The 20,478-nt window shown below is 39.2% G+C and overlaps 1 protein-coding gene across 1 annotated transcript; it reads left to right on the forward strand.

Annotated features, from left to right (window-relative positions):
• The first annotated feature begins 13,062 nt into the window (after window positions 1-13,062).
• Window positions 13,063-13,825, forward strand: LOC134367600 (nuclear cap-binding protein subunit 2-like). The gene has a single exon (XM_063084352.1). The coding sequence runs from the start codon at window positions 13,066-13,068 to the stop codon at window positions 13,534-13,536; it is 471 nt and encodes a 156-aa protein (XP_062940422.1). The 5' UTR covers window positions 13,063-13,065; the 3' UTR covers window positions 13,537-13,825.
• Window positions 13,826-20,478: the final 6,653 nt, after the last annotated feature.

The raw sequence follows: 20,478 nt of genomic DNA on the forward strand, positions 1-20,478 counted from the left end.
CTTTTAAGAGACATATTTTATTTATAAACAGCTCCCCTCATGGGAGTAGGCTTCCTTCTTTCTCCTCAAGAAATCCAGCATGCATAATAGATCTTTGGGTGAAAGTTAAGATTCTGAGTCACTCCTTAGTATTCTGTAGGACTTACTAAGCTTCAAAGTGTGATTACGATAAGAAGTCAGATAACAGTCTCAGGTCTCTCAGGGTTAAGAACATATAGGTGATCTATCACCAGTTCATGAACTTATACAATTGGAAGACTGGAAAGGACCTGAATCACCACTGCCACATTCCCGCCAAGGCATGGCCAACATCTCACTGAACACATCCAGGGGAATGGAACTCACTAACCCTGAGGCAACTATTCTCTTTGACAGAAAGTTAGTAAGTGGTTTCTTATATTGAGCCCAAACCTGTTTTCCAGAGGCTTCTGCCATTGCCCCAGTTCTACTTATAAGTCCCACAATCAGCCTCTTAAGAATAGTGGTTAGATGGGACTCATGTCATGAAATATGTGTTATTATAGGTTTATTGTTCTATGTATTGTATCATATGTATTATAGATTTATTGATGTGGTTCACTGTAATTACCAAGTGATGCGATTAACTCCCTACCCCTTGTAGAAAACACACTTTCCCAAAGACAAAATGGTACAGAACCATCTTCAACTTTGTGCAGGTGGCCCACCTGACAGATGTTCAAGTACTGAAAGGTGCACCTGGTCTCCGTAGAAGTGCTTCTCTGCAAGTGCCCACTCTGCATCCTGAGAACATGGAGAGCTGACCACAGTCCCCAGAGGCAAATGTTTCAGTTAGTGTTTGGCCAAGGGCTTTTCTGCTCCCTCTGTGCTTGAGAAAGTGGTCAAGATAAGATGAGGATTACACGGCTGTCTTTTAGCAGATGTTCTAGATAGTAATGGAAAAAAGATAAAAATATGCTAAACGGTGGTACTAACTTGGATGTTAAGATACTACTTTTAAAAACCAATTACATAAATCCGAAAACCTAATGTATTTTTATTCACAGCCAGAATTCCCATAGCTTTTTGGAAAGAAACAGACACATTAGTCATCTCCTCTATCCTTTCACATTAAACCATCAATGCCAGCCCTGTTGCCAAGGCTCAAAGATTGACTATACTCTACAACAATGAATATTGAGAGAGAACTTTATTTTAGTCTAGATTTCAGTATTTTTCCTTCAGACATCAGATGAACTACTTCTCCACTCCAAACCTCAGTCTCTCCATCTGTAAAATGAGGAGGATGATCTACACCAGTCTTAAAGTTCCGTTTAGCAGAATAAAATTTTGGAAACTGTCATTGTCTTTCCAACAACAACAAATTACCTCCACATACATCTCTGCAGAGTTGACTTCTTAAAGCAAACTCCTGTGTCAGATCTCTTCTGAGTGGCTTCAGTGAGTTATTTGGGTAATTCCGACTTTGGGAAGAATTCCAATAAATCATCAGCAAAATTCCACATGCCATGGGGGGAAGAGCAACTTCTTTTCTTCCTTCCTGGCCTGAGTTTTTGGAAGCAACTCTCTCCTTACTTTCCATGTGCATCCAGCAGGAATGCGTTTGGATGGAGAGTGTCCCAGTTCAGGCCCTCATTCATCACCAAGCCCTCCCTGAGACTCCTGCGCCAGTACCCTTGCTGGTCTCCCTGACCCCGTGCTGGCTCCTCTTCCTCTCTTTGAGGGGTAAATGCTCCCATCAGACTAAAGTTCTGATGGGGGCTCTACCCTGGGCCCCAAGGTCTCCCATGCTTTACCATCAATCACCTAGAGCAGAAATTCCAAGCTCCTGATTGTGGAGTCTGGCATTGAAGTCCCCTGGTGACTTGGCTCTGACTTCTCTGGCTCTAATGTGCATTCCCTACAAGCACTCTATGCTCTGTTTCAGTGTTTCTCAAAGTGTGTTCCTGAAGCTACTGTCTTCTTACTGAATCAGAATTGCCTAGGGTGAAACTTGGAAATATACACTTTAAGCCAGTTCCCTGGGTGATTCTTATACATACTAAAGTTGGTGAACTCCTTCTCTAAACCACCTACTCTCCAATTCTCTGTCACCAGCATTTGAGTCCATGCTACTCTAATCTCTTGCCTGGATTTATGGAGGCTTCGTTATTCTCACTTTGCTAAATAAACTGCTCTTGGCTCTTGAGCAACTCTCTCTCACTCGAGCCCACTCCATCCTCTCCAGAATGTACTCTCTCTTTGCTAAATAAAATTGTTCTTTGCTTTTCAGCTCTGGCATGTCTCATCCAATTCTTTTTCCAAGACTCCAAGAACCTGGATTTAGCCCACACACACTTCGATTTCCCTTAATATCTTGGTGATAAGCGAGAATAGCAAAGCCTCTAAACTGTTTTGCTAACCACTAAAGCTGAGGAAACACTGGTCTGAAGAATGAGTGGATAGTTTAGGAACAATCTAAAGAAAACTCTCAAGACAACATTGGACTCTAGTTTGAAAGAAAATGATAAGCATGATGACTATCCAATGTCTTGGAAGAAGGGCTAGGAAATGGCCAGGATTATAAAGAAAAGAGTGTTTGGAAAGCCATTTTTTAGAGAAGAGAGAAGGGATTTTAGTAACTGGAAGCCATTAGCAATACCAAATACTGATAGTAAGATTATTGTGCTGTGAAATCTGGCCAGATCAGCAGAAGAGAGCCCTGAAAAAGGAGCCAACATCTGATGTGTAGATTGGGCTTGAGAAATTGCATGCCCTTCCAATTGTAACTCAGCCTCATAAGGGTAGTGATGGTGTCTATTGACCACTGTGCTCGCAATGCCAACCTAGAACCTGGCATATAGTAAGTGTTCAATAAATATTGGTTAAGTAGGTCAGTGAATGAGTGAATGGGTGCCCAAAAAGGAAATGGGAAAGGCTTTATTTTTGTGTTGGATAGAGCAAAATCTTTTGATCATTGACAAATTATCTTATTTTCCTCTAGATTATATTACACAAAAGGCTACATTTTAAATAGTCTCTCTAGATAGCCTTTGTTTAAAGGATTACAAAATTAATATAATTCTCTCAAGGTCCATCCATGTTGTTGCAAATGGCAGTATTATATTAAGTGAAACAAGTCAGGCACAGAAAGAGAAATACCACATGTTCTCACTTATTGGAGGGAGCTAAAAATTAATATATAAATTCACACACACACACACACAAACCGGGGGGGGGGGAGAAGATATAACAACCACAATTATTTGAAGTTGATACGACAAGCAAACAGAAAGGACATTGTTGGGGGGGAGGGGGGAGGGAGAAGGGAGGGAGGTTTTGGTGATGGGGAGCAATAATCAGCTACAATATATATCGACAAAATAAAATTTAAAAAAAAATAAATAAAAAAAAATAAAAAAATAAAAAAATAAAAAGATGACTGGTAAGGGGAAAAAAATAAAAATAAAGGATTACAAAATTAAAAAGTAAAAGAGAAAACAGAAATGTGTCATCATGTCACTGTGGTTGGGCCCCTTTTTCTAGAAAGGAAACATGCAGAAGTGGCTAATCTAAGGAAACTTTGGAAGGATGATTTTGGGCCGAAGAGTGATTTAGGATTTTCACTAAAAACTACTTTAAGAGGTAACTCACACACAAAAAAAGTCTTTGCATCCATGAAGTCATCTGACTAACAATTGTGGGTGCTCACTGTTATGGGTTGACTTGCATCACAAAAAAAAGATTTGTTGAAGTCATAATCCCAGCAAAATGCAACCTTAGTTTAAAATATGGTCTTTACAGAAATAATGAAGTTAAAATGAAGTTATTAGTATGCATTCCTACATGCCAAGGAACACCTAAAGCTACCAGAAGCTAGGAGAGAGGCATGAAACAGATTCTCTCTCATAGTCCTACAAAGGAACCACCCCTCCCAACACCTTGATTTCAGACTTCTGGCCTCCAGAAGTAGGAGATGATAAATTTCTCTTGTTTAATCCATCCAGGTCCAGTTTGTGGTACTTTGTTACTGCAGCCCTAGCAAACTAACATACCCTCCATAGGTTACAAGATACCTGGAAAGAGATAATGTCTTAGGTTGGCTGTGGCAGAAACAGAGGTGAGTGGCATAGCTTTAAAAAAGGGCTGAGACAAAAACATACATCACTGGAAAATGCACAGAGCCCTATGAGAGGTACAAAAAAGGTATGTGAGAATTCAGAGGAGTAGGGTGTTTACAGTTGCTGACGGATGGGGAAAGGCTCTCAGGGAGGACTTTCTGGTGGAGGTGTCCGTGGAGCTACACTTTGAAAATGAATAGAATTTGGACAGGTAGAGAGGAAATGGGAAAAAAGGAGAACTTTTCCATTTATAAAAACCTTCAGTACGAGATTCCTTTAAATAACTAGCTCTTCTATCATATTAAAAATTTAACCCAAGAATAAAACAGCAAAATTGAATCTATGTGATGGGCATATGGGAATTCATTACATTATTCTATTTTTATGCATGTTTGAAGATTTTCATATGAAAATGAATATGGATGTATATGTGTATATCAAAGTGACTGAAATTTTATTAACACTCTCTAATGCAGCTAAAACATTTTTGGACCAAGCAAGTTCCATTATGAGTATTAAAAGCAAAATATTTGTTTCCTATAGATCAGGAATGAATGTGGTCTCAGAGGAAGAATAATACACATACCAGATCCTTAAATTGAAATTGTTGAGGCACTAAGTCCATAGAGAATTTGGAGGTGTGACCGTGTGGGACAATTGGAATCCTCTGTCTTGGGCCTTAGACTATAGTTTCCACACTATTCTAGGCTTGGCCTCCTTTGGATGTTTCTAATTTTCGTAAAGTTTCTACTTTGGTTGTTTTTCAACCAAAGGACCGTAATATTCCGTTGATCATCTCAAAGACATTAGAGAGTCACAAAGGGGAAGTTTGCTTTAACTCTGAGGCATTGATGTCCTGTTCTCTACTTGTTTCCATGGAATCTACATCCTTTAAGCAGAACAAGGGGCCATAAAGACAAAAGTTTGATTTTGTGATCTAGAAATTCAGTTTTTAGATTGAGATAACCAGAGAAGTGTGCCGAAATAAAATTAAATCCTGAGTCTTTAAATATATACTGTGCATTTCTTTGCTAGAGTTATTTAACAATGGTTTTATCTGCAAGAAATATTTTTCTCTCACAGTAATTGTGTGCTAGCACATACACATATATGTATAGGAAAATTTTTACTGATATGATATATAGCACACAATTTACAAATAGTAATAAAATATACAATACTCTTTATTGTAAATTCCATATGGTCAATTGATTCTCCAAGAATACTTTCGTTAACTTTCACCAAGCTCTGGTATTCATAGCCAACCTATGGCTGCAGTTCAACCACGATTTGACAATTGTAACTGCATCCCAATCTGCTAACTCTTTCCCTAGTAAATTTATTGTCATTAAATCTGATATATGATTGCAGATAAACTGTATTTCACCTTTGTGCAAATTATATTCATTAAACTGAAACATCCATTCAGTTAGATGGGTTGCAAATATTTTTCCCAATCTATTGCTTGTCCTTTAACTCAACTTCTCTGACAAACCTTTCAGAAGGGGCTAGGATTACTATTATGCCAGTTTTACAGGTAAGAAAGTCTCTCATCTGAGGTCACACGATGAATAGTAAAACTGGGATTAAACCCAGACATTCCGGCTCCAGAGATCACACTTGACTGCCAGACTACACTGCCAGGCACCTTGGTCAGTGGTCAGATGTCCTAGGTTTCTGACTGCACTCTGCCCTCTGTCAGAGCTAGGTTGGTCAGTAACAACAGCTCTTCAAAGAGCGGCTTCTACACTCAGAGCTCTGAATTTGTCTAGACTAATTATTTTATTGTGGTAAAATACACATAACATAAAATTTACCATGTTAACCATTTTTAAGTGCACAGCTCAGTGGCTTTAAGGGCATTCACATCGAGCAGCCATCACCACCATGCACCTCCAGAAGTATCGCACAGACGAACTTCAACTCTGGGGTGTAATGGAGCACTTTCCGGTTGCTTTCAGCCCTATCTCTGCAGGGTAGGTGAGGTGGAGATCGCCTTTCACTAGAGCATTCCTCCTCATCTGAGCAAAACATGTAGTTTGTTCAAATACGTTCCCTTTCATATTTCACTTCCTTTTCATGTTCACAATGCTGCTTTCTCCCTCCCGAATTCACCTTCACAATTGTATATCTTGAAACACACATCTCAGAGGTCCTAAAAAATGCAAACTGCGTGAGAAACCCAGCTTCCCCCTCTGGCGCTCTTCCCTGCTTCCCCTTGTGAAGAGCCTGCAGCCCCTTTGGCCTCCCCCACAATACACTGTCCTCTTTGTATTCGGCCTTGTCTTATATTGAAGTGACATCCCTTTTCTCTTCTCCCAGGGCCCCAAAGGCTACCACTCTGGCCTTCTGCATTCTTAGCCCACTTGTTGTACGTGTTCTTCCACTAGGTTGTGATTTGGGTTTGTGTCATTTTAATGAGTCCTTCGAAGCTGTCTTTGAACTCCCTGCACTCCTCTCCCCTCCCCCCTCAGCTCTTAGCCGGGGGGGTGACCTCCCACCTTCTGTATTCTGAGTCCATCTAGGCTGGGTCTGCTGAGCTCATTCTCTTTGCTCTTTCCCTTCATTGGACCTTGAACACCCTCCTCCCTACTTCTGCCACCCCCTCTGTCCAATCTTTTTCTTCCCAGTGGATTCCAGCAAAGTGGTGTTTTCTCAACAAGAGAAGGCTCCTGCCCTCTTGTCTGCTGTCTTCAGCCCAGCTATCATTTCTGGGCACCTCTCTGTCCTCCCTAGCTCCTTTTCTGGTTGAGTTCTGTTTCTCCCCCACTGAAACTTAAAATTCAGCCTCCCTCACTTCCTCCCTCCTTTCTCCTTCGCTTACAGACTCAGAGGTACCTGAGTCACTCTGTCTTCCTTTTTTCCTTTTCCTCTGCACTGGAGGCCAGTCTAGTGCTCCTACCTCTCTCCCAAGACAAAGCTTATTCCCAATGCCCTTTTGCCAGTGGCAGTACTGAGCCACCAAAACCCCTTGTCCCAGCAGCGATTTCTTGTCCTACACTCATGTGCTGTCCATGGCCCTTTCCAACACCTGCACTGAAAACAATTTCCAAACTAAACTGGAAACAATGACAGCTTATTTCTGACCTGGGCTCTACCACTATGAAGTGTCCCCCAAAACGACAGAGACTAAATCCCACTGAGTTCTTCTCGTAATGCATTCCATGTGTATGTCTTGGGAAATAAACTCCAAAGAAGTGGTGGTCCTGCCTCAGACTCAACTCTCGCCGGACCCATGCTGGAGAGCCCCAGCTTACCCCTCCAGCTCTTTGTGTCACACCTGAAAGCTCAGGCCAGTTCCCAGAGCTGTCTGCTTCTTGTCCTATGGCTGTCACTATGTCTACAGTAGCTCCCTAATCAGGTCAGTGTTTCATTCCTGCAGAGGATGAACAGATTCCCTGGCTGTGGCCTGCAAAGTGGAATTATCCCACCACCTCTCTGGCCCCTTTTCTCTTGACATGACCCCCACCACAAATAAAATTTCTCAGCCCATCTGAAGCTCCCATCAAACCTCTTACTTGCCAGGATGTGAATTACTTTTAATTGGTCTTATGGGTCAGTTGCAATCAAATTGATAAGCAGGGTTCGATTGTCTCTGACTGAGCAGCTGCTCTGAGCCTCTGAACAAATCTTCCCCTGCAGGGGTCTCCAGCTTGTGTCACCCACCCTAAGGAAACCCACTTCCCCTTGCCTTTCCCTCCTCTCAATGCCCTTAGTCAGGACACTGCAGGCACAGCAACATTGTCCTCCTTTTCTTTCTCACTTCATCTTTAGAATTCTTCACAATGACCTCCCTCTGACCTGCCCCAGTTCTCTAGTTTTTCCTTGTCTTCCCTCTTCTAGAGGGTTCTCACTTGCAGCTGGCTCCAAAGCAGGCAGCAGTTGTCATTGAATTCTCTTCCCCATGATGATTTATGCCAACCCAGATCCCCTCTGTCCTCCTCTTCTACCTCTGGGTCTGACAGCCTAAACTGCTACCTCTTCAAAGCTAGTCACACTCTTCGCCATGGTGGCCATCTTGTCTTCTTCCTAGCATTCATCGTTCACTCACAAGTGACACGTGTTCTAACCTTCCAGTGCCCCTTTAGGTAAATGGGGCAGGATCAGGTAGCATCTCAATTTTGCATTTGGGAAAGATGAAGCCTAGAGAGATTTCATGACTGGCCCCAAGTCCCTTGGCGAGTTGGTGTTAGGGGCAAGAGTATGAGTCAGGTTTCCTGGCTCTTGGCTAGGTATTCTGTCTAGCAGATGCTGCCACAATGCATTATCCAAATAACCTCTGACTTAGACCAACCATCTATGAATAACCCTCATTTCCTGTACCATGCCTGCCACTGAGAAAGTGAGGGTCTGGTTACCGTTAAGAGCGTCTACATGACTTGAGCTCCCACCCAGAGTTTCTGAGCTTTTAATAACATGCCTACTGAGGACGGTTGTGTATTAACTAAGCACCCTGTTCATTTTCTCTACTCCCCTGACAGCTCAGTTCTGTGAGCAGAATAAGGGCCTCAGGATACAACAGTCCCACCATTCTTTACCCTTATCACTCCCTTCCACCCACTTTGTTGTTTGCTCACAATTCCTCCTTTTTCAAAGATTATTTATCTTTTGCTCAAAATATTCTTGTTTTCTTCCTCCTTCACTCACTCTATTTCTCTCTCTCCCATAGCCCTGGCCCTGTCATTAATCTGCTGTATGACCCTGGGACGATCATTACCTCTCCTTGTCCCTGCTCTGTGCATCAGATGACTCATTAATAAAATAATGTCATTGAGTACTGGGGTAAAGGGAAAAAGTAATAATAATAACAAAATAAAAAATAAAATAATGCCATCTATTTTATCTTGACAGGTGCAAACACTAGAGCAAAGGCTTGATGAACACTCTTTTAGTCTATTTTGTGTTGCTATAACAGAAATGCCTGAGACTGGGTAATTTATAAGGAAAATAGGTTTATTTGGCTTACGATTCTGGGACAGCTACATCTGGCACAGGCCTCAGGCTGCTTCTACTCATGGTGGAAAGTGGCAGGGAGCTGGTGGGTACAAGCAGATCACATGGCAAGAGGAAGCAAGAGAGAGAGAGAGAAGGTGCCAGGGTCCTATAAACAACCATCTCTCATGGGAACTAATAGAGGGCGAACTCACTCATTACTCCACCCCTCCCCCAGGGAGAGCATGAATCCATTCATGAGGGATCCACCCCCATGACTCAATCAGTTTCCAACACTGCCACACTGGAGATCAAATTTCCACATGAGTTTTGGAGGGGACAACACATCCAAACTCCATCAAACAATACTAGAAGGATTTAGGGAGAGGAATCCAAATTTTAGTAAAGAACATACAACAAGACCTGAATGAATGAAGTGACATACTTGGTTCCTGGAGAGAAAGACTAACATGATCAAGATGTACATTTTTTTAATATAAAAATATGATTCCGATAAAAGTATCAATGGTGATTTTTCTCAACTTTACAAATTGATTATGAATTTCTTCTGGGAGATTTAATGTAATTCTAAATAAGAAATTTTTTAAAAAGAATGATAAAAGAGGACATATGTACTAGGTATCAAAATCTATCATAAAGTCTCAGTAATTAAAATGGTGTGGTACCAGCACAGAAATAGTTAAGTGGAGCAATGGAACAGAATAAGCATTTTAGTAACAGATATATATATCTGTCTATGAATGTAATATATGACAAGGTCTGTATTTCTATTCAGTGGTAAAAAGTAGGGATTATTCAATAAATAGAGTGCAGGGACCATTAACTATCTATTTGGAAGAAAACATTTATAGAGCCCTATTTCACACATTATACAAAAATATATTCTGGTGCATCAAAGATCTAAATGTAAAAACTATGGAGTTTTAGGAGAAAATATAAAAGAATATTTTTCTTACTCTGAGGTAAAACGCCCAAACCCAGAAGCTATAAGGTGAAATACTGACAATATGACTACATAAAAGATTTGAAACTATATGGTAAAATACGTATAAACAAAGTTAAAGGACAAGCAATAGATTGGAGAAAATATTTGCAACATATCTAACAAAGGGTTAATAATTTTTCTATTCAAAAATTTCTATAAACAGCCCAACCAAAAAATGGATGAAGAACACCAAGAAGTTATTCACAGATTTAAAAAAATGAATACAAGTAGCCAATAAATATATGAAAACGTTTAGCTTCACTAGAATAGAACTTAAAAATTAAAACGATACACCGTTTGTCCAATCAGATTAATAAGCATTAAAAATATGGGTAATATCAAGTATTGGTGGGTGTGAAAGGGACTCTTAAGCACAGCATATGTACTCACACAGTCACACACATGCACACACACATATATGTATGAAACTAGGTAGTGTCTATTAAAATTTTGTGTCTATATGCCCCATAACATTGAAATTTCATTTTCAGGAATCCACAATCTAGCCTACAAAAATATTATCACAAATATATATAAGGGTATATGTATGAGGATGTTTGTTTCAACCTCATTTTAATAGTAAAACGGGAGAGGTGGATAACCTAAGTGTTAATCAATAGGGAATGCTTAAATTTATTACAATACATCTGCACAATGAAATACTAGACAGCCATTAAAAAAAGCAAGGGGCAGATTGATATATTCTGTAGATGATACATTTTTAAGTCAAAGAATAATTGCAGTCTCATATGTCTAGCATGATTGGAATTCATTTTTTAAAAAGAACATATTTGTGTCTACTTATATACTTGGATAGCCATGTACTTACAGGCATAGGACAAAGTCAAGAGGTCTATGTACCAAAATGTTTCAGGGGTTACTCCTACTACTCTGGGGGTGATTGGAGGGACTAAAGGGGGTACTCTCATTTTTTACCTTATATTATTCTCCTGAAAGATGGCAGAATAAAGGGAATATTTGTATTTTTCTGTGTGTTTTATAAATGTAAACAAAATCATAAAAAGGTCAAAATAATTGTTATGACCATAAAGCCAATAATTTCATTCATTATTGAATCACTAATTAAGCACTTACTTAGGTAGCAGGCACTATGCAAGCTGCTGGGGGTCCTTTAGTGACTAAGCTATGGTGCCTGCCATTAAAGTGCCTGTGTAAAAGAGAGAGAAATAAGCAGACAGTGACAATCCTACTGGGAGAATCAGCAACCAAAACTGAAAATACAGAGGCAGATCTGGGAGACTGGAAGTGATGACATGTCTGGTTTTGGCCATCTGTATTCGGAAGGTCCCTGTGGGACATCCAGGTGGAAATATCCAACAGACTGATATAGACGGTTCTGGGATTTGAGGGGAGAGATTTGGGCTAAAGGTAGGAATCTGAGAATACTCTGCCAGAGGTAATAATGTAACTCATGAGACGGGGCAAGATCACCTAGGAAGACTGTGAACAGTGAGAAGAATCTCACCTGGGAAGCCAATCTTGAAAGAGCAGGCACAAGAGGGACCAGACCTGCCCAGGGTGGAGACCTGCAGTCTATCCCCAGAACTTAAGACCAGAGCTGCTGTTAGTGACACTGAAGAGAGCAGATCCAGGGGCAGAATCCAGATTGCAACGCATTAGGAGTGGAAGAGAGATGAGTGAGTGCAGACTGTGTTTGTGGATTACTCTTGTGAAAAGTCTGGAAGGGAATAGAAGAAAAGGAATTTAAGGTGGGTAGTTCAAAGAGGATAAAGTGTCATGGGAGTTTTGCTTTAAGATGCAACTATCCAGAGGAGAGAATAGACTTGATTCCTATTTTGTATTCTATTTGTTTTCACTATATATAGTATGAGCATTCCTCCATAACTTCGAGAGTCTTTTTTTAAAATTTATTTTATTTTATTTTAACTTCTCAGTATACATTGTAGTTGATTTTCATGTCTCTTTACCCGTTCCTCTTTCCCCCCTTCCTCTCTCCCCTCGCCCCCCAACTACATCATATCTTTTCACTTGTCTTAACAAGTTCAAGGAATTGTTGTGATTGTTGTGTCTTCTTCCCCCCTACCCTTTGTTTGTATATTTATTTATTTATTTATTTATTTATTTATTTATTTATTTATTTATTTATTTATTTTTAGCTCCCACAAATAAGTGAGAACATGTGATATTTCTCTTTCTGTGCCTGACTTGTTTCACTTAATATAATTCTCTCTAGGTCCATCCAAATGGCAGTATTTCATTCTTTTTCAGTATTCTATTGTGTAGATGTACCACATTTTCCGTATCCACTCATCCAATGATGGACATTTGGGCTGGTTCCAACTCTTGGCTATTGTAAATAGTGCTGCAATAAACATGGGAGTACAGGTACCCCTTCAACATGAAGATTTCCATTCCTCTGGGTATATGCCCAGCAATGGAATCGCTGGGTCATATGGCAGATCTGTCTCTAATTGTTTGAGGAAACTCCATACCATTTTTCATAAATACTACACCATTTTGCAGTCCCACCAACAATCTATGTCTACTTCTAACAGTCATTCTGCACTGTTTTATTATATCTTTATAATACCTTTGAATGTCTAGTAGTACAGGGCAGTAGAGGGAAGAAGAAAGGAGGAGGAAAATGAAATCCTCATCTGAGGCACAACTCAGTGAAACTTGGAACAGCCCAGTAACCCAGCAAAATCAACCTAGCTGCTTTTGGGGGGCGCCAGGGGCAGCTGACCTGTATGGGGAACTGAACCCTTGATGTTGGTGTTACAATGCTGCACTCTAATCAACTGACCTAACTGGCTTGCCCTGAACCCTGCTACCTACTACTTTTAACTGCACAGGTTTTTGTTTGTTCTTTGTTGTTCTTGTTTGGTTTGGTTTGATTTAATGGGCTACCTGGTAGGACTTAAATGCAAAGATCTATGCTCATCCAGTCTCTGGATGTTAGCTCTATCAAGACAGAGAAGGGCGTGTTTCCGATTCCGCCAACGCAACTGCTGGCGCAGCCCCGTTGTTCCGGCGTCGCCGGGTTCTTGTTCACCTTTGGGCACTATGTCAGGTGGCCTCCTGAAGGCGCTGCGCAGCGACTCCTGCGTGGAGCTGAGCCAGTACCGGGACCAGCACTTCCGGGGTGACAATGAAGAACAAGAAAAATTACTGAAGAAAAGTTGTACGTTGTATGTTGGAAATCTTTCCTTTTACACAACTGAAGAACAAATCTATGAGCTTTTCAGCAAAAGTGGTGACATAAAGAAAATCATTATGGGTTTGGATAAAATGAAAAAAACAGCATGTGAATTCTGTTTTGTGGAATACTATTCAAGAGCAGATGCAGAAAATGCTATGCGATACATAAATGGAACTCGTCTGGATGACCGGATCATTCGCACAGACTGGGATGCAGGCTTTAAGGAGGGCAGGCAGTATGGACGTGGGCGATCTGGGGGCCAGGTACGAGACGAATATCGGCAGGACTATGATGCTGGGAGAGGTGGCTATGGAAAACTGGCACAAAACCAGTGAGTGATGAGAGCTCTGTCAGTGAAAAACTCACTCCTTTGGCCTGTTGAATTTATTGAAGAACATTACCCAAGATCTACAAACCAACCCATTTTTACCAAGCTTTGATCAGTGTCTCTACTGAGCTGGAAACCTCTCCGTGATATTCCTCTGGAAATTATTAAATGACAGAATCCAAAAGAATGCCTTTAATTCTAGTCTTAGAGAATCTAGGCCATGTGCCAGGTTACCAGAATGATTTCCCGTTACCAGGTCAAAAACTGTGTTCCTGATCTATAATGTTGATTAGTTTGTCAGCCAAAAATACTATACTTCTTTTAGGGAGACTGGAAAAATTAAATTTGTTTTACCACATTTGAGTTGTAAGTAGGTTCCTGATCTACACTGGGGTCTGGAGTTATTCTTTTTTAAATTTAAGTTTACATGAGATAAAGTTTAATAAATGGAACTTTGCTATGTGGTATAGCTTTGCTCTAAATTAGAAATAGATATTTGACAACTGAATTTGTTTTCTATTGACTTCTAATCTCTAAATGCAAACTTGGAGGTCAAGGGACCTGCCGAAATTGTTTGTGTGAAAGTAAGCTTTAGACAGTCCCAGGGAACAACATCTGCTTCCATGCTTTACATATCAGAAAATTAGGAAATTAGAAAAAATAAGGGTTTGTAATAGAGAACCTCAAATACTCTAGGGGATGGGGGTGACAGTGTCAGTAGGAAATGGGATGAAACAGCAAGAGACATGAAACAGTGCCTCGATATGATGAAGGTTGCTGTCAGGGCCATTAGATTTATTCTTTTAAGTTTTCAGAGTGATCTTGGGAATGGAGTGGGTTTAAAAAGGAGCTTGGAAGGGCTGACTGGTTAGCTCAGTTGGTTAGAGTATGCTGCTATACCAAGGTCCAGGGTTCTGTAGACCAACCAGCTCCCTCATTCCCTCAAAAAGGAGCTTGAAGATTGAGAGGATGCTTAAAAAGAACAGATGTACTTCCTGCAGGAAATGTCTGTCTCAGCCAATTCTCACATTGAAGTCTGTTTTATTTTTTTGCCCAAACTGTACATACTGATGTTCAAGTCTTAATAGTGAGCTGATGGTCTCTATAATAGAGAGTCTAGATAGTGTATTTTGCATTTGTAAGGCAAGAGGTGATTTCTAATATTATATGTGAGCTATTGCTTGTCTAGTATAATTTGCCCCGATATGAAAAAATGTGAATTTTTTTTTCATCTAGCAACAGAGTATCTTCTAACTTCTAGTAGTTCATGGAAGTTGGGGGCTGAAGTACCTCAATGTGATTGTCTTCCATGTACAGTCAGTGTAGGTTTTCTCAAATTCAAACTGGCTATCTGAATTTTTTTAAAAACTAATTAGTTGTAAGTCCCTAGGAAGAAACCATTTGCAAACATTTAATTTAAATGAGAATACACTTCATTTTTAAAATTTCTTTTTACACTGTAGTTTGAACTTATTTTGTATTCCTTTGTAGTAAAACATAATTCATTTATATAGGCCTTAAAACCACACACAGTGGTTCTTATTTGAATTTGTCTTCTGTAACAGGTTTCAATAAAGTTGGACCAAATAATAATAAAAAAAGACAGAGAAGACATGTTGGCTGCTCCCCACTGCCCTGTGCAAGGAGAGACCGGCATACTCAATTTGGTTGCACTGCCTCAGTCCCTAAGGCTGACTTGTGGAAGGGAGTAGTGACTCTCCCTGCATCCACAAGGATTAACCACAGCCACCACTGAGTTTTTGTGTATTAGGGAAGGGAGGGCTTGATGATTTCTGGACATAGACTCACACACTTGCCCATGTCCTACACTCACCACATGACATGTTCAAGAAGGCACCAGTGGGGCTTTCAAGGATTTCCCATCAAAGAAGCCTAAACTGAGTTTTGTAAAACCTAGAAAAAATTTCACCTCCCACAAATTCAAATCAGGACTCTCCTCTTCTCAATATACTAAATCTACATCACACTTCCCAGGCTCCCCATCACTATTAGTTTGTAAAGATTCATTGATATTCAATTAAGTAGTTCTAATGTTCTCAATGCAGCCCCAGACAGCACTTTATAAAGAATACATCCGCCTTCTGGAGACAGCTGGGGAAGCCAATTAGTCGGGGTAAATTTGCATATCAATCCAGCTGTGGAATGAAGTCAGCCTTGTTCACCAGTCACAATGTGAAGAGCAAAGGGAGGTATCCAAGTGCTCCCTTGTCCTTTATTCCCTCACCTCAAGTGAGCCACAGCTTTTATTAAAAGGCTGTGAATACTGGGAGAGAAAACCCATAAATGCTCCCATTCCCTGCCAAGTAAGCGCTATCACTTAGAAGCAATTATTAATGGGAAATGTTTTATGCCCTCCCAAAGGTTAGTACTAACTCACATAAATATTGTATTACTTAACAGAGGATTTTTGTTTCAGGGGTTGAAAAATTGGGTAGCAATTCTATTGTCAAGTTAAACTTCAATATAATGAGGTTCCAATTTTTTAACGATTTCTTATATAGCAAGGATTCAATTCAATTCAAAAACATTTAATGAGTCACTACTATTCTAAGGTCCTATGCAAAGTACTAGAATGTGAGGAAGTATTTTGATAAGGCACAGAGAGCAACTTTCAATGATCACAAATACATAGACTACGAGAGCTGGAAGGATCCACATCAGCCAAACCTTAGACACTTTTGCAAGTTCTGCCGCTAGAATCCTCCCAAGGCAGCCTTTCCAATCTCTAAGTCTATTTATTATTTCTCCCCTGATATCTCCCTTCCCAGGCTAAACTGAAGCTCTTCCACAATTGATAGAGCTCTCGCAGACCTCTGTCCCAGTATTGGCTCCTCTGTTGAACATGCTGAAGTTTGTCCTCAACCCCTCTTAGAGTGTGGGTCCCAGAACTGGACACAACACCTGAGAAGGGTTCTAAAAGGACAGAGTAAGTCAAGATTTTCACCTCACTCTTTCTGGACAATATACCTTAATGCAACTTATGATCAGGATCACCTTTTAGCAACCACAGTGACACTCTGTGTCAGTCAGATCCAGGATTGAGTAGCATCTGTAATGTTAAACGTGACCTTGTGCAAGTTAATTAACCTCTCTAAACCTCGGTTTTCCCATCTGTTTACATTAATCTTTATTTAGTATCATTTGGGAAAAATCGTTCTACATTGGTAAGAGTGTTTCTCAAAGCAAGGTGAGTTTTCCTTACCCATCCCTCACTGTCCAGTTAAAAAAATCCACCTCCATGGAACCCCCAATGTTCTCTAACCCTAATCATTCCTTCATTGGTCCTCCCAGATTATGTTGTTTCTTCAGGGTACTAGAAATTATGTGCATATCTCTTTCCCTCACTAGATTTTAAACTCCTTGGCAATACACATTGTTTACTGCTTACGTGATCTTTAACACACTACCTAAACTTAGTTTCCATGAGAAGAACATTACCTAGCTCAAACGGTTGCTATGAGATTTAAATGAGATAATACATGTAAAATCATCAGAAATGTGTTTGGCAGATCGAAACTACTCAAAAATGGTAAATATTACCCCCAAAGGAAAAGATTAATAGGTACAAAACTAGAAAAAAAATATGAAACAACTCTTTTCAGGTATCACGCAATAGGCAGCACAGGAATGTCAACCCTGAAAGAAAAGAAACAAATGGGGTTAGATGAACAAATTCTGAGGCTTTCTACCTAGAGGCACTTTCAAGAAGGCAGTCCAGAGAGAGGGAACCCAAACAGAGCATGGAAGTGTCACTGAGCTGAGGAGATAGAGAAAGAGCTTGTAAAGGCTGAGGATAGAGAACTTAGTGGGGAAGAATACCAGAGAAGAGGGGTCTATGGAGAAAGAGCTCTGGAGATTTGCATAGAGGTCCCCATAAAAGCCTCTGGCTGAATACTAAGCTGCACATGTATAGAGTGGAAATCGACAAATTTGGCCAACAACTACCAGGGAACAGTAAGCTGAACAATTCATAGAGTTCAAACAGGTCTGGGAGACATTGAGCTCTGACAGCCATAGTGGAAAGAACTCATTGAACACCCAGGGTATTTAGTAGAGAAAAGACACCAGAAGTACCATACCTTAAGAGTAGGACTAAACTAGTCTGAGAGTAGAGATTACTCTAGACATGCCCTAACACAGTTGAAAGCAAGCCTCAAAATAATCGGTCTGATCCATAAGTAACTTACTTGCTTTCCTGTTAAAACAAACTTCAACAATATTTGAAGGAAGACAACAAAACCCAGATACTTAACAATGTAACATTCACCATGTACACTATTCAGTCAATTTTACTAGACATGCAAAAAAGAGAAATGTGACCAACAACCAGGAAGAAAATCAGTCAATAGAAACATAGTGAGATATAATAGAGATGATGAAATTAACAGACAAGGACTTTAAATAGCTGCTATAAAAACCATCAAAGATTAAAGTAAACATGAACACAATGAAAAGAGAAATGTGAGATATAAAAGGAATCATGTCGAATTTTGCAGCTGAAAAATGCAGTATGTGAAATGAAAATTAAGTGTATGGGCTAAAGAACAAATTAGAAATTGTGGGAGAAAATATTAATGAACTGGGAGACATAGTAATATAATCTATCCAAACTAAAGCACAGAGAGTAAAAAACAGGGGTGAAAAATGAACAGGGTTTCAGTGATCTGTGGGATAAAGTGATCTAACATTTGCTCCACAGAAGTCCCAGAAAAGGAGGGGAAGACCAAAAATATATTTAAAATAATAGTGGACAAAATATTTTAAATTTGTTAAAATTAATAAATCAACAGATCCAAGAAACTTAAGCAGGATAAACACACACACACTCACACACACACACACACTCACACACACACACACACACACACACACACACAAATACACAAAACCCGCACAAAGACAAATCATAACCAAACTGCTGAAAAACAGTTACAAAGAATAAATTTTACAAAGCAGCAAGAGAAAAAATGGCAAACAAATTCCAACAAACTAAGATGAGAATTACTGTTGGTTTCTCCTCAGAAACATTGCAAGCTGAAAGAGATTGGAACAACATCCTTAATGTGCTAGAAAAAAAATCTGTCAATCCAGAAGCCTATAGCCAGCAAAGGTATCTTTCATAAATTAAGATGAAATAAACATACTTTCAGACTAAAAATATTTGCCATCAGGAGACATGCATATGGGCGAGAGAAAAATTGGTGGGGGGGATATGGAAATGTTAAGTATCTTGATTATGGCAGTGGTTTCACATATGTGTGTATATGTCAAAACTCATTCAAACAGCACAATTTAAATATGTGCAGTTTATTGTACATAAGTTATACCTAAATAAAGTTGTTATAACAAGATCGTAGACTGTTTAAAGCAAAATAATAATGATGTATTGTGGGGTTTATAAGGCATAATGAACTAAAACATGATGAGAGTACAAAGGGTGGAGGTGTGGAAGTATGCTGCTGTAAGGTTCTACTCACTAATATGAGATGTAAGAAAATGATTTATGGTATATTGTGATAAAGTAAAGGCTCATAATTTAATCCACATTGCAAACACGAAAATAAAAACTCTGCCAAATAAGACAAGAGTGAAAATAAAATGGCATAATAAAATTAATCCAATTTAATAAAATAACATCAAGAAAATAGGAGAAAGGAACAAAGAACAGATGAGATAGACAGGAAAAAAATAGATAACAAGAGGGTAGACTTAAATGCAACCATGTTGAAAATTATATTAAATGTAATATCCTAAACAGTGCAATTAAAATCCAGAGATAAAAAGGCTAGTTAAAAAGGCAAGATCACACTGCAATAAATGAATTTTGCCTTCAATAAATGAATTTTAAATACAATTACACACATAGACTAACAGTAATAAGATGGAAAAAACATGGTATACAAATATTAATCATAATAAAGTTGAATAGGTGATATTACTACATAATAAAGTAGACATTGAAGAAAAGAAGGAAGTAGTTAACATCTCCATTTTATGAATGAGATAGCTGAGGCCCGGGGGAAAGAAACGCATTTTTCAACATCATATTATTAGAAACTCAGAACATGTTGTCCAAAGGCTCTTGTTGGGAAATTTCAGGTTAAATGCATAGTATTAGTGGGAAAAAAATTGACAACTGTTGAGTTGTGTCCTACGGGCAAATATTTTAAGTATAGTGCACATTACTTTTCAAAGCACACAAGATAGAAACATAGAGGAAACACTCCAGGACATTGGTCTGGGCAAAAATGTTATAGAGAAGACTTCAAAAGCAAAGGCAACAAAAGCAAAAATAGACAAATGGCCTACATCAAACTAAAAAACCGTGCACAGCAAAGGAAATAACCAACAGAGTAAAGAAGCAACTGGAAGAATGGAAAAAATATTTGCAAACTATTTATCTGACAAGGGATTAATACCTAAGACATACAAGGAACTTAACAGCAAAAAACCAAATAATCCAATTAAAAAATGGGCAAAAAGAAAAGACATACAAATGGCCAGCAGGTATGTGAAAAATGCTCAACATCACTAATCATCAGGTAAACACAAATCGAAACTGCAATGAGATATCATCTCATCCCAGTTAGAATGACTATTATCAAAAAGACAAAAAATAACAAATGTTGGTGAGAATGTAGGGGAGGGGAAACCCTTCTACACTGTTGGTAGGAATACAAATTAGTACAGCCATTATGGAAAGAAGTATGAAGGTTCTTCAAAAAATTACAAATAGAACTACCATATGATCCAGTAATCCCATTGCTGAATATTTATCCAAAGAAAAGGAAATTAGCATACCAAAGAGATATCTGCACACACATGTTTATTGCAGCACTATTCACAATAGCCAAGACATGGAATCAACCTAGGTGTCCATCAACAAATGAATGGATAAAGAAAATGTGGTATATATACCCAATGGAAT

This window comes from Cynocephalus volans, chromosome X (assembly GCF_027409185.1).
Source record: "Cynocephalus volans isolate mCynVol1 chromosome X, mCynVol1.pri, whole genome shotgun sequence".
NCBI classification, from domain to species: domain Eukaryota; kingdom Metazoa; phylum Chordata; class Mammalia; order Dermoptera; family Cynocephalidae; genus Cynocephalus; species Cynocephalus volans.